General features: G+C 41.4%; 2 protein-coding genes across 2 annotated transcripts; both read left to right on the top strand.

The window, feature by feature from the left end:
- The first annotated feature begins 651 nt into the window (after positions 1-651).
- LOC109473038 (V-type proton ATPase subunit C 1-A-like) lies at positions 652-6,781 on the top strand. Its single transcript, XM_019772930.1, has 13 exons — positions 652-813; positions 1,427-1,564; positions 1,843-1,910; positions 2,137-2,222; positions 2,558-2,652; positions 2,936-3,027; positions 3,540-3,638; positions 3,738-3,806; positions 3,928-4,020; positions 4,472-4,565; positions 5,151-5,248; positions 5,930-6,059; positions 6,486-6,781. Exons 2-13 carry the CDS (start codon positions 1,433-1,435, stop codon positions 6,597-6,599), a joined length of 1,170 nt encoding a protein of 389 aa, XP_019628489.1. The 5' UTR covers positions 652-813; positions 1,427-1,432; the 3' UTR covers positions 6,600-6,781.
- Positions 6,782-8,790: 2,009 nt separating this feature from the next.
- Positions 8,791-11,254, top strand: LOC109473044 (histidine N-acetyltransferase-like). The gene is made up of 3 exons (XM_019772937.1): positions 8,791-9,241; positions 9,612-9,848; positions 10,569-11,254. Exons 1-3 carry the CDS (start codon positions 9,065-9,067, stop codon positions 11,139-11,141), a joined length of 987 nt encoding a protein of 328 aa, XP_019628496.1. The 5' UTR covers positions 8,791-9,064; the 3' UTR covers positions 11,142-11,254.
- Positions 11,255-14,880: the final 3,626 nt, after the last annotated feature.

The following is a 14,880-nucleotide window of genomic DNA, read 5'->3' as shown; positions in this document are numbered from 1 at the left end:
ATTCCGTAAAATTCGTATGTTTCTAGTAGTCTAGTAAGGATCCTATGTATTCCGTAAACTTCGTATGTTTCCTAGTAATTGATAGTATGTATTCCGTTAACTTCGTATGTTTCCTAGTAAGGATCCTATGTATTCCGTAAAATTCGTATGTTTCTAGTAAGGATCCTATTCCGTAAAGTTCGTATGTTTCCTCAGTAAGGATCGTATGTATTCCGTAAAATTCTGATAAATTCTTTGGGCACCCCCTGTGCATTGCAATTAAATTCTATGGCTGCTATATAAAGGTCCATCCAATGCGATTTCAGGGAGGCAATATAAAAGATATTCTGGATGAAGAAATCAAGGCAATATACAGCTTATATAAATTAACTGCTTGGCCCATTGGTATATTGCCTTGCCACCGTAGCATCTACTTGGAGATGACAGTTCTGTATCTGTATCTTTATAGCCGGTATAACCACCCTTCTGTGCAACACACCAGCTCCGTATTTTATGTTTCTATGAACCAAGTATTGGCCAAAAACAAAGAATAAAGTTCAAAACTTTTAGATACATGAATGGGGTGATTTTCTGTCTTGCTAGCAGTGACCTCTTGCGATAATGCTAAGAAATGCAGTAGTGCGAATCATGGTTCACGGATACGATGCTATGCTCTGTGTCACATCACATGATAATGTGTGGTGTCGCTTGGAAGGTCGTGATTTTTAATTCGTCGTAAAAATATAACAAATTATTGTCTAATAACTGAAGTATAACCTTCCTGGTACCACAGGCGAATAGTTTCAAACTCCTCTAAGTGCAGAAACGCTACAGGTAAAGTGTTTTACGTAGAAAAAAACCGGGAAAAATTGTAGGTGTGTCGGTCGACATAGCCCGGTCAAAGGGGGAGGGGGGCGCAGTGGAAGCTCCGTCGACTTTGTAAAATTATATGAGAAAATGATGTCCATAAGTAAACCGAAAGGGATGGTTTGAATGTGTTTTAGGTGTGCGTTGGCTGATATTGTATATACACCCAAAGACAGGTTAAATGGTGAATAATTTGTCCAAATATTACTTGCTCAGATCTCAGTCAAGTCTTTGCAAGTGAAAGATGTGGTTCTCACTCCTCACTCCTCAGATATAATTTCCTCCGCGAAATTATAATTTCACGAAGAATTGGGAACAGAATAATTCTGATTTTTTGACAGTGGCCTTCAGATTATTCTTCTAAGCTTTATGACGGCACAGGTTATGACATAAAGATAAATTTTACATGTAACGTTACATTGTAAGTTTATACAAATTATGAAGGTTAGACATCCAGGTAAAGATATACACAAGAAATTGTTACTCAAGCAACTGCATAGGTTTTGAAAAGTCAAACATTACTACTAGTATTCGTCAGTGTCAAATGTTGAATATCTAACTTTCTAATTCTCGTTCCCAGTGCACCATGTCAGAGTTTTGGCTGATCTCTGCCCCGGGTGAGAAGACCTGCCAACAGACATGGGAGAAAATGAACAACTGCACGGCTAAAACTCAGACTCTGTCTTCCAACACCAAGTTCCACATTCCTGACTTAAAGGTTGGTTGTTTCTAGCTATAGGCCTTATAATACTATAATAATAGGCCTACTTTATTATGACTTCATGGGATGGCAGTTATCATAGAAGTTGCATATCATGACTACATGTACATATCATCTCCAAGCAGATTCTGTAGGACAAGGGAAGAGTCTATATTGGCGGCCTGTATTAACCATTGGCCACTACCAAATCCATAAATATATACTAGTAGTATTGTATGTACAACATAAGTAGAAAATGTAAACAGAAATGCCAATGTTGCCCCTCTCTTTCTCAGGTTGGCACCCTGGACATCCTGGTTGGCTTGTCTGATGAACTTGGCAAACTGGACAGCTATGTAGAAAGGTAATACAATATTTATGAATGAATTATCAATATAGACACATACAGTGTATCTATACACACACACACACATAAATACATGTACATGTATTTACAAAAATGTATACACACAAAAAGTACAATTTTTTAACTACTTATATGAACTAGTATTGGCAAAATTTTTTGTGTTTAGTTTTAGGACACTAATTTTACCATGTATTGGCTGATGAATAATTTTATTTTTCTGCAGTGTTGCTAGAAAAGTTGCGCAGTATCTGGGTGATGTTCTAGAGGACCAGAAGGACAAGTTGCAGGAAAACCTTCTGGCCAATGGAGGTGAGGAATACATTCATGTTTTACCTTTAGACAACAGAGTCTCATGTAACACATTACCTGATTGGCTACCTTTAACAAGACCCATCATTTAGCAATATATGATTAAAAAAAACTCTATGATTACTCAAGAAACTGGATAGATTTTGAAAACTGTCAGATGTTTCAAGTAGCATCCAATCTTTTTGTCAGTGACTTTAGTGGATGCTACTTGCAACATCTGACAGTTTTCAAAATCTATGCAGTTGCTTGAGTAACTGTTTCCTTGTGTATCTCATTACCTTAATGTCTAACCTTTATTGATGTTTGTTTGTTTGCTTGTTTTTTTTACATTGTAGTTGATTTGGCCACCTACATCAAGAGATTCCAGTGGGACATGGCCAAATACCCCATCAAGCAGTCACTCAAGAACATCTCAGAGATCATTGGAAAGGTAAGACTCAAGACCTAATTAACTGTTGCACTTTACACACACACAATTTAGTCTAATGACTTTCAACTACATGTACTAGTACATTAGGACTGCCAGTCATGAATATCACTTAAAGTTTAAACTCATCATCCAAGTTTCTTGCATGCACGGCATATTTGAAGCCCAACACTTGAACATCTGATTCAAAGTACAGTACCTGTAATGTATTAGCACCCCTTTCTGGTAATGAAGGTAAATACACATTAAGACTGTTAATGTGTAATATATATAATTTGCCTTGCAGCAAGTGAGCCAGATTGACACAGATCTAAAGAGCAAGTCTCAGGCCTACAACAACCTGAAGGGGAATCTACAGGCTATGGAGAGAAAGGCAACGTAAGGATGGTTGTACTTCTGTCCTGTTAAATCTGGACATACTTCTGTCCTGTTAAATCTGGACATAAGCTACTGGTAGGGGTCGCAGGCCTATAATCTCCTAGCAGATCATACGGTGGCAAGGCAGTATCCATTAGCCAGAGGAGTGTGCTTTAGCCACCGAAGTGGCCAGTGGATACTGTCTTTTGTGGCCACCGAAAGATCTGCTTTGTGATTTGTAGGCCTATTCTTGAGGTGAAGCTGTTAAAGAAGCACTTAAATCTGGAGTGGTTGTTATTTATCAATAGATTATTATGCCAGGAAGTAAAACATGCATGCTACTTCACAGTACATGTATATGATATAGTACCCACCAGTTTCACACAAAAAAAATAAGTTCTTTGGACAACCCTCCAAATGTCCTCTTAACAATCCCCACGAATGCATTGTGTATATATGCAATATACATGTATTACGGTAAGAAAATTTGTCTTCTTATTTTGTTCTTTGATATGTTTTTACCTATCCTCCAGTGGCAGTCTCCTGACCAGAAGTCTGGGAGATCTGGTGAAGAAGGAGGACTTTGTGATGGACTCTGAGTACCTACAGACATTACTGGTGGTGGTTCCCAAGTAAGTTACTTCATAAATATCACACATCTTGATTCAGATATTCAGTTGTCATACCATACTGTAATTCACTTTATGTTCATCAAATTTTTTTGTCCGTAGGCAATGCTATGATGACTGGAAGGAAAAGTATGAGACGCTAACGGACATGGTGGTTCCTAGATCATCCAAGTAAGTCACTTCATATGTTTTTGACACACACAGTCACCCACTACACTTCTGTAGACAAGAAAGTGTTTCTCCCTCTTTTCCTTGTTCTTAAACCATGCCTTGTGTTCATGTCTGTTCACAGGAAGATATACGAAGACCATGACCACGGCCTGTTCACAGTCACCATGTTCACACGGGTGGTCGACGAATACAAGCATCACGCTCGGGAAAACAGGTGAGGAAAAGTCAGACAAAACAGAAGGCTTAACCCAAAACCTACAACGCAGGAGCCTAGAGGGTAGATTTGCTCTGTATAAGATGGAGAGGCAACCTAGTGTAACACATAGGCTCTTCATGGCCAATTTATTATGTTTACTGAAGAAATACATTATTGTTTTTTTGCTCTGTTTCCTCTTCTTCTGCAATAAGGTCAATGACCTAAACCAGATGTCTGTCACCATGGTAACGGGTGTTGGGTTACATCATGTTGCAATTTTATAGCAGGAGGGATTTAGACTCCTGTCTGACTATACCGGGTATATATAAATGTGTTTGAGTAAGACCATATGCAAAGGTAAGCATTATGTATATGCATTTTGCAATGTAAATGTTACCTTTCTTTTTTTATTTTTATGGCTACAAAGGACTTTATCCTGACTTTTTTTGTCGTTTGTTTTTCTCCCCAGATTTGTGGTGAGAGATTTCCAGTATAACGAGGAAGAGATGACTGCTGGGAAAAATGAGCTCTCCAAGCTCGCCTCCGACAAGAAGAAACAATTTGTAAGTCGTACCACAAAAAACAACAACACTATATCCTTACAATACCGGTACAGTAGCTCAATCAGTAGAGTGCTCGCTTTGTAACCGGGAGGTCGTGAGTTCAAACCCCAGCTGGGTCATACCAAAAACTTTAAAAAGGTACATACTGCTTTCTCTGCTATTGTCTAACATGTTTAAACACAGCCAGTGCAGCCCAAGGGCTAACTTGCCAACAAAAGTACATTCTGTCCATGTCATGTAGTTATGATACAATCAAACACAAACTGAGAACATACACTTAATGAGAGTTGTTTAATGTTGGGTTGTGTGGCATAACGCTAGAGCGTTCGGCCCAAAACCAAGAGGTCCCGAGTTCGAGTCCTGACATGCCACTAACCCTGTGCCCTTGGGAAAGGCAGCCCTTGGGAAAGGCACTTTACACAACTTTCCTCACTTAACCCAAGTGAAAATGAGTATTGTCTTGTCTTCTATTTGTCCTCTGTGTTGATAGCGGCCTGAAATAAGTTGATATAACTTGAGTGTACCGTCACCATGTCTAGTCATGAAATGTTGGAAAAAAAAAGAGAATTGTTTCTTGTTTTTCAGGGTCCGCTGGTGAGATGGCTGAAGGTAAACTTCAGTGAAGCGTTCACGGCCTGGATCCATGTCAAGGCTCTACGTGTGTTTGTGGAGTCTGTGCTCAGGTTGGTTCTTTCTTTAAAATAACTGGTAAACCTCTTTTTATGCATAACCCATCAGTTTTGTACAGCAAGTACAAGCTGAGTAAGACCAGACTGGATCCACGTCAATGCTCAATACGTGTGTTTGTGGAGTCTGTGTTAAGGTTTGTTCTTTCTTTGTTTTTTACTTACTTAATCCTCTTCTGAGCCAGCATGGCTTTTGTTTCACAAAACTGGTAAATTGCCAGTTTTGTACATTAAGCTGTGTTCTGCCTTTTTCATACTAGTGCTCGAGGTGTGGATCTCCTCTTACATGAGACCTCTGGCTATGCTTAGGTCGGTTCTTTGCTTTTTTTTTGCACATAACATTTGCACATTTTGTACAGCAAGTACAAGCCATGTAAGACTGGGCTGTAAGATTCAAACAACTCAAACACTCACTCTGACCCCTCCTGCCCAAACCCTGGACCAAGGAGGACCTGGAAGCCCTGACCCCCAGAGGAAGGGCATGCGCGGAGTATTGGAGGGGAAGAGTGTAGCAGTGGTGACCCGAGAAGAAGAAGACACCCAGAAGGACACCTACTCTTCTTAATAAGTGCTGTGGGTTCTTTTATCTGTTCGAAGGCGGCAGAAGCCTTTCCAGGTCTGATATTAACATACTATTTTAGGCTTGTCCATGAGTTGTTATGTTTCCCTTTGCTACAGATACGGATTGCCTGTAAACTTCCAGGCCATGCTGCTGCAGCCCCTGAATAAGAAGGTCCACCGGAAGCTGAGAGACTCCCTACAGCAGCTGTACAGCCATCTGGACAGCAGCTCATTCGCTGTAGATGATGTGAGATTTTCATTTTACTTCTTTTCATAAAAGCATACCATGATACAGTTTTAGGCCACACTGACTTAATTTCATGGATGACATCCTCTGAAGACCCCCAAACTAGTGCATGGAACTTTTTATGTTAACCAAAGAAAAACATATTGTTTTTGCTCAGTTTCCTTTTTCTCTTCTTCCTCTCCAAACACTAACCTCTGACCTAGCCAATGATCTGATTTGTTGACATCTGTCACCATGGTAACTGGTGTTAGGTTACATAATGTTGCAATCTTATAGACAATATATATATGAATGTATTTGAGTAAGAATTAACATAGCAAACGGTGTGCGAAGGTAAACATTATGCATTTGCTTTGCAAATGTTACCTTTCTAGTTCTTTATTACTTTTTGCATGACTAATTTTCTCCTCTTTTTCTACATCTCAGCTTCCCATGGACATTCCAGGTCTGAGTGGGCTGAACATTGGACAGGGAGAGTACTACCCTTACGTGTACTACAACATCAACACAGACATGCTCTCTGATATTGTCAAACGGTAGTTCTACAGACGCTATAGACATACATTCTGTTAGACTAAGGTTCACTGGATCAAAAAAGGGCCTATATGTAGAGACCCATCCTCTGATACTATAGTTAGTATATAACTGTTGGGGGACTTGGTATGAGGTTTCAACGGACACTGGACATTCTATTAGACGATTATTCACTGGATCAAAAAAAAAGACCCATCATCTAATACTGATAGATAAAACTGTTGGGGGAATTTGTGATATTTCAACTGACACTGGACATTCTGTCAGACAAAGATTCAATTGGATCAAAAAAAGACCCATCATCTGATATATAAAACTTTTGGGGGACTTCTTTTGATATTTCAACTGACACTGGACATTCTGTAAGACAAAGGTTCACTGGATCAAAAAGACCTACATATAGAGACCCATCATCTAATATTAGATGAAACTGTTGGGGGGGGGGGAACTTTGTATGGTATTTCAACAGACACTGGATATTCTGTAAGACAAAGATACACCAGATCAAAAAAGGGCCTACACATAATCAACCATCATATGATAAATAACAATAAATAACGATAAACTAAGGGGACTTAATATGATATTTCAACAGATACTAGACATTCTGTAAGACAAAGATACACTGGATCAAAGAAAGGGTTGTTCAAATATAGATCTACCATGAAATGAAGGATCAATGCTATGATAGGGGCTTCATATTACATTTTATGTATACTGAAAATCATTTTCCATGAACTTAAGTCGTTTTGTTTCAGATGAAGATGCAGAATTATGAGGGTCATTTGCTTTGTAAATTGAGTTCGATCGGTAGCAATCCAGTAATTTTATTTTTAATTTTTTTGTTTATTATTTTTAACGATTTGTACATAGTCCTTGTATTGGAGATGCCCGAGTATAGGAAACAATGTCAAAGCAGATGTCGATGATTTTACCAGAATTTTGTCAATAACAAAGATATCACCTGAAGCTAGAATGCCAAGACTTCATATTTAATGGCATATCTAAGAAAGCATTCGAAGAAGACAAGAAGCAAGGTATAAGAGACTAGTTATGAACGTATTTAAGGCACAATGTCTTGCAAAGGAAATTCTCACAAATAATTGTAACATGTACACTAGTGTCTTCAAGGTAGACCCTAATATTCTAAACTTGTGTAAATCATGATGCAAAGTGCAAAGGTAGCTATGAAAGTGACTTGATGTAGAAATTGCTAATGGTTGATTGTGGATGGGTATTTTAGTGTGTACCGTCTGTGCAATACATGTATGTGTCTGACTATGCTTGGGTGTTATGATATTATGTGTAGGCTGGGATGTTGTACATGTAAGTCACTTTGTGATTGTCATGTTGGTCATTGATTCTTGTACAAATGTAAGTGATGTCATGTTCTGTTACTAACATACAGTACAGTTTCCATACAATGTACCTACTGTTGTTCAAACATAATAGCTGTTATACATTTGTACAACTTTGGAAAAAATCATCATAATTGAAGTGAAGTTGTACGGAACATGTTCTTTAATGTCAACTTTACAAAGCCAATCAAGATTTAAAATAGCACATAACACCTCACCCAAATATCAAGCTCTTTCTCTGTATACATTTCTAAGCCTGGAATGCTGCTAGATAATGCTTTCTCTCTTCATTACTTTCCATAGTAAGTTGTTTTTCAATAGCAAGTGCTCAAGTACCTTTTAACAGACAAGTAACATCCGTGTCCATAATATCACCAGGGTCCAAATACTTTTCGTATGCACTCCTGCACACCTCAAATGTTTATACCTAGGGTATGTTGCAGTAAAAATATCTTAAAGCACACTTTTTCTCAAAGTGGCGATATTATGGACCCTGGTGATATTATGGATACGGATGTTACATGTATGTTTAAAATCGGTGTTGTAGCTACACAGTATATGCTGCAAACGTTTTCCTCAGTTGATGATCAGTTATGCATCTACTGTAACTAATAAGTATATTCCATTGTAGTATAGCCCAGGCTGGTGTACATATATTTACACATAATACATGTCAATAAATACTCCTATACAGTCTCCATACAGATGTTTTGTTTTGACTTGTAGGTTGTTTATAACTAGTATTGGAAGCAAAATCAGCACAAAAGTCTTTCTTCAGTTGTATCGTTTTTTTAAAGCTTCGAAGCTCACTAAAATAAACCCTTGACCTTTACGCGCGCTTGACGTCACGCAACCTTGGTAGTGACCTAGTATGACCTTTCACCTAGGGTGCAACAGACCTCAATGTGGTGACAGGCTCTACAGCAGTCCATTTCGTCTGTGACAAGACAGCTCAAGTTCTGTGCCAGTCACTCTGGTTTGGACTAAGAAATTTCATGTATTTTCAAAAGGTTTCAAACCAGTTGCGTAGGGTACAACTATTTGTACCACCAGGGCAAAGGTAAGAAGTACTGAAACAGTACACGCCCCCTGCCCCCCTCCCCATGTTCGAACATGGCGAACCAGATTCAGAATCTGTCCTTTCGTCTCGCTACGCACGAAGATTATGATGCTGTAATTCGCATGTCTTACGGCATATACGGTGACACAGACTACCTGCCTGCGTTCTTTCACTCCTTCGTTGATGACGCCGACACCAAGATTTTCCTGGCGATAGTCGGAAAAGAAGTGGTACGTGAGTTTTCATGCTTACCGAAGGAAAACATGTTGTTTTTGCTCTGTTTCCTCTTCTTCTTCTCCAACCCAATAAGGTCAATGACCTGAACCAGACGTCTGTCACCATGGTAACTAGTGTTGGGTTACATCATGTTGCAATTTTCTCACTGCCCGCTTGCAATATGCCACTGCATACTACTTGTAATATACCACTGCGGAACTTCCGGGTTTGATATCTCGTGACATGGACATGCTAGTTACGAATTTCGTATTTATTTCTTCGGTAGCGTTAACAGAGCAGGCCATCTGAGAAGGTAAAACATTATGTATTTGCTTTGCAAATGTTACCTTTCTAGTTTAAAGTGTGTCTTCATGGTTTATTTAGGTAGGACTTCTGATGGCAACAATCACAGAGGGTGGAAGGGCCTACTTTAGCACGTCCGGAAGAGTTGCTCCGGCCTGGAGAAAGAAGGGAATCATCTGGAAGTTGGAGAAATTCCAAGACGCCTGGATCCGACTGAATCGCCCCACAGCCAGGTTTAAACGGGCCACGGCGTCTATATCTCTGGTCGACATGATAAAGAACAAAGGGCATAAAGGCATGCAAGAGGTTTTCAGAATGGTAGGTTGACATTATACACACATACACACACATGCACACACACACACACACACAAATACACACACGCACGCACACACACACACACACACACAAATACACACGCACGCACATACACACGCACGCACATACACGCACACACACACACACAAATACACACACAAATACACACACACAAATACACACACACACACAAATACACACGCACGCACATACACACGCACGCACACACACGCACACACACACACACACGAATAAACACACAAATACACACACACAAATACACACACACGCACACACACATTTATCGTTACATTAACTACAAAAATATTATTACAAATGTAAGTGAACAATCTTCATTGATTGTGAGAGCCAGTTAAATTGCAAAGCAGACCTAGCTAGCCTGGGTGCCATCCGTTTTCAGTAAACGGCCCCCTAACTGGGGGTTTTGGGAGTCTTTGTGAGCTTTTATGTGCTATTTTCTGACTGCATATAGACAACATAGCCGGCCTGGTTGAATTACCCCCATTTACAACTGGGCTAATCAGAAAACAGCCGAAGACCACTGGTAAACCCCCAGTTCTATAAGCCTGCTACGGAAGCTACTGGCCCCCTTAGGCCTTGCACTCGCTGACCGGAAAAAATGTGTAGTAGTTGTAGTACTAAAGTAGTCTGGTTACAAAATGGATGGCTAAAGCAGACATTGATTTAATGTGTTTTTAGCCTTACGTACAGTACAAGGGTGGACCAAATCTCTGGTGGCGACAGGACCCTGCTCAGCTGGCTCAACTGGAGCCGACCGGCTTACCGGACGTCGTGCTTCTACAGGACGCAGACGACGACTTCTGTACGGCCGTACAGAAATGGTTTCCCGCCGGGGCTTGTGGCGGCTACGACGGCAAACCCATCATACTGGTTGACTGGGACCCATACACCCTAAGTCCCGCTAACTTAAAGCTTCTACAAGCAGAAAACAAAATCTACACGCTGAATCACGAAGGAGAAACAAGCTTGAGTATTTCCAATACTTACCCCACTGCTGCAGTTAGAATGGTGTCCATTCAAATCTACGCTATGAATATCTTAACAGCACAAAATCACCTACTTAAACACCTACAAGATGTGAGTCGAAGCTACAAGAACGACGAGTTGCATCTGAGTGTTTTTGTTGGTCTTGCTGAACTTGAGAGTTCACTTCACATGTTTTGTAGAGACACTTTGCAGATGGAAAACCAGTTGGATACAAAGGGTCGAGTTATCATGTACGAAGCTGACATGTTAGCCAGCCACTTGTAAGATGGGTAGACTGTAGCGCCCCCCGTCTATGGTAATGATATAGATAGTTAAATGGTGTATAAATTGTTGCAAATGGAAAACCAGTTGGACACGGAGGGTCGAGTTATCATGTATGAAGCTGACATGTTAGCCAGCCAATTGTAAGATGGGAAGACTGTAGCGCCCCCGTCTATGTTGAATTATATAGAGAGTTGAATGATGTATAAATTGTCAATAATACAACTGAGATGGGAACCATATTTGACACGCTTATATATATATATTAAGAATAATCTTGGGTTGTTTGCCTCATGGCATATCTTATGAAAAATTTTAAGAACCAATGTAAAGTTATATGCCCTCTATTCAAATGTTTTTCTTAAAAACCAAATGTTCAGTGATTGTTGATCTCCTCATAATACATCATATTCATAACTCATCTTTGTACCTTGTCATTTTTATGATTCAAAAGACTAAAAAGATAAGAAATTGAACATTTATAATATTTATTGTCGGTGTATTTGCATTCGACGTTGTTGTACAAACCTGCATTAGGAAACATTTTGTTGTTTTGTCACAACTTCTAAAACATTTTCCTTGGCCTACATGTCGGTAACTCCTGAATTATTTTCATCAGAAAAGCCTCCATATTCTGTACAAGTTATCGACGCTAATAGCTTATTCACGTTTGATCCCTTCTTTAGGTATGTAGGTTACCTACTAATAGAATAATTACATTTGAATATATGCACAAAATGTTTTACATTATTATTATTTATTATTTAGTCAGCCATTTAGTCTAACATTCTTGTCCTATATCAGTTCTGTTTAACGCTGGTTAGAAAATTAAAGTTTGTTTTGTTGTTACCTGCTGGAGATGTGTTTCAAGTGCTGATGACTAAACACTTCCTTCAAAGATCTGCAGCGATGCAATAATGAGCTCCGAAGCAAAATTTCGTTTTAGTTAAAAGTTCGCATGGGTGTTCACATTCTTATATTTTGGGTTTTACGCTTTAAGTGAACTCCCTCAAACCTTTTTTCTTTAAAATCTCTGCTTTTCTCTTCAAAGTCTCGTATATTTTTCACGAGTGTTTTTACGAAAAGTCTCGCTGTCAGAACTATCGCGAGCTGCCACAACGCCCTCCGTGACTTCCGTAAGAAGTTCTGACTCAGTCGTACTGACACTCTCGTCTGAACGGTCGTCCGGCAAACCTGAGGCTACTGGTTCGTCACGCTCGAGCTCGTTCTCCTCCGTCTTTAGCGGTGCTATAGGAGTAAAACCGTCAGTTGTGGAGTTGCCTACATTGTCGTCCGAACGGGCGGCCGACTGTGGCGAAGTTTCTGACTTTTCCGAGGTTCTTCCTTCATCTGATGGTGATGATGTTGATGATGGTAATAATGGTGATGATGATGATGGCGCTAGAGGTATAAAGCCATCGTTCTCCTCCTTATTTAGCGGTGCTATAGGAGTAAAACCGTCAGTTGTGGAGTTTCCTACAGTGTTGTCGGAACGGGCGGCAAACCGTGGCGAAGTTTCTGACTCCTCCGAGGTTCTTTCTTCATCTGATGGTGGTGATGATGGTGATGATAATAATAATGGTGATGATGATGATGGCGCTAGAGGTATAAAGCCATCGTTCTCCTCCTTATTTAGCGGTGCTATAGGAGTAAAACCGTTAGTCGTGGAGTTGTCTACATTGTCGTCGGAACGGGCGTCCGACCGCGGCGAGGTTTCTGACTCCGACGAGGCTCTTTCTTCATCTGATGGTGATGATGATGGTGTTGATGATACTAATAATGGTGAAGATGATGGCGCTAGAGGTATAAAGCCATCGTTCCCCTCCTTATTTAGCGGTGCTATAGGAGTAAAACCCTCACTCGTGGAGTTGTCTACATTGTCGTCGGAACGGGCGGCCGACCGCGGCAAAGTTTCTGATTCCTCCGAGGTTCTTCCCTCATCTGATGGTGGTGATGATAATACTAACGGTGATGATGATGGCGCTAGAGGTATAAAGCCATCGCTCAGTGAGGTCGAAGGAGACGTTTCGACTAGTTCTTCGCGGTTGTCATCGGATTTTTCGGTTCTTCCTTCATCTGATGGTGATGATGTTGATGATAATATTGATGATGGCAACAAAGGTATAAAGCCATCGCTCAGTGAGGTCGAAGGAGACGTTTCGACTAGCTCTTCGCGGTCTTGATCGGATTTTCCATCCCCATCGGCGGCACTGCTGGTTGTGAGGTGCTCAGATTTGTCCGATTCACTCGAGTCCAGCTTCTTTGGTGGTGCTATCGGTCTAAAACCGTCGCTCATGGAGACGTAAGGGTATGAGCCACTCCCTCCCTCGCTGTCTGGACTCTTGTCTATATCCTCGTTGCCTGTTTTGTGAGAAGAACTTGTTTGATCCGTCTCCTCTTCGTGACGACTGACCGGCCAGGCGAACCAACCTTGTCCTTCTGCGAACCCCGTGGGCATGAGTGGGGGCCTGCTCGGGGCCATCCGAGGCAGGACGGTCCACCCGAACAGGCTCGAGCCTCGCGACGAAGTAGACCCGCTCGTGTAGGTGCGGAACGGTGTGTCAGGCACAGCAGTTTTAGGCGGCCGGGTCCACCCAACTACGCTCATACTGTCGGAGGAAGTTTTCCCATTCTCCTTACGGGCGTTCGGATCGTCTGACGATCTTTGAGTTTCATTTGAAGAAGTTTTATCCTGACTGCTTGTTTGAAGCTCCGCTTGGCTTACGGTTTTGGGCAGCCGGGTCCACCCAACAGCACTCATACTGTCCGAGGAACTTTTTCCCTGTTCCTTAGGGGCATCTGATGACCCTTGAGCTTCATCTGAAGACGTTTTATCCTGACTGCTAGTTTGAAGCGCCGCTCCGGGTACAGTTTTGGGCAGCCGGGTCCATCCAACGACACTCATACTGTCCGAGGAACTTTTTCCAGGCTCTTTTCTGCCATCTGATGACCCCTGAGCTTCATCCGAAGGCGTCTTCTGGCTGCTGATTGGAGTGGTAGACCACACGGCCCATTTGTGACCCGCTCCGCTAGAGCTAGGCAGGGTGGGGGGTTCAACCACCCAACTAGACCACCCTTCCTGCACCGTTGGCTCCATCTGTCTTCGCCTGGTGTCTAAACTCTCGACGCCGCTGGTTGCCAGAGAGGTTAGACTCGAGGACAGAGAAGTTGTCTCGCTGTTCAGTGCCACATGTCCAGTCAGACCGGAGAAACCAGACAGGACGGTCTGATTGTCGTCGTCGTCGTCTATTAAAGACGTGATGTCGCAGACTATGTTCCTCGGAAATCGAAACTGTAGGGAGAGTGAATAAATGAATAAATAAACATTACATTTTGAGTTGTTCCCTCAACAAACGGCATGAATTATTGGGGAGTGTAAGTTCTAAACGTCAGGAGTTGCCATGTCATGTTTTGGTAAGAACGTGCGTGGTTACCAAGCGATACTTGACTGAATCTTACCTCCGAATCCCCTCCGAAGATCTTCATATAGTCGTCCCATTCGGCTACCCAGTTGTCTCCGGATCCCTCACTAGTTCCCGTGGAGCCCGTCTGGACACTGGAGGTGCTCCTGCTACTGGTGCTGCTGGAGCGCTCTGACAATGTGTCGTACCTTTCCGACCGAGCAAGCAAAAAATACTTTAGTTTTAATATAATATATTTGATTAAAATCTGCTTTAATATAGATCCTCGCTAAACATGTAGACGTGTAACGCCACGGGCAAACATATTATCTCTCTCTCTC

The sequence above is a fragment of the Branchiostoma belcheri genome, unplaced genomic scaffold (genome assembly GCF_001625305.1).
Source record: "Branchiostoma belcheri isolate BF01 breed outbred unplaced genomic scaffold, Haploidv18h27 scaffold29, whole genome shotgun sequence".
In the NCBI taxonomy this organism is placed as follows: domain Eukaryota; kingdom Metazoa; phylum Chordata; class Leptocardii; order Amphioxiformes; family Branchiostomatidae; genus Branchiostoma; species Branchiostoma belcheri.
Note: the sequence above shows the minus strand (reverse complement) of the source record. Positions and strands in the feature narration are given on the sequence as shown.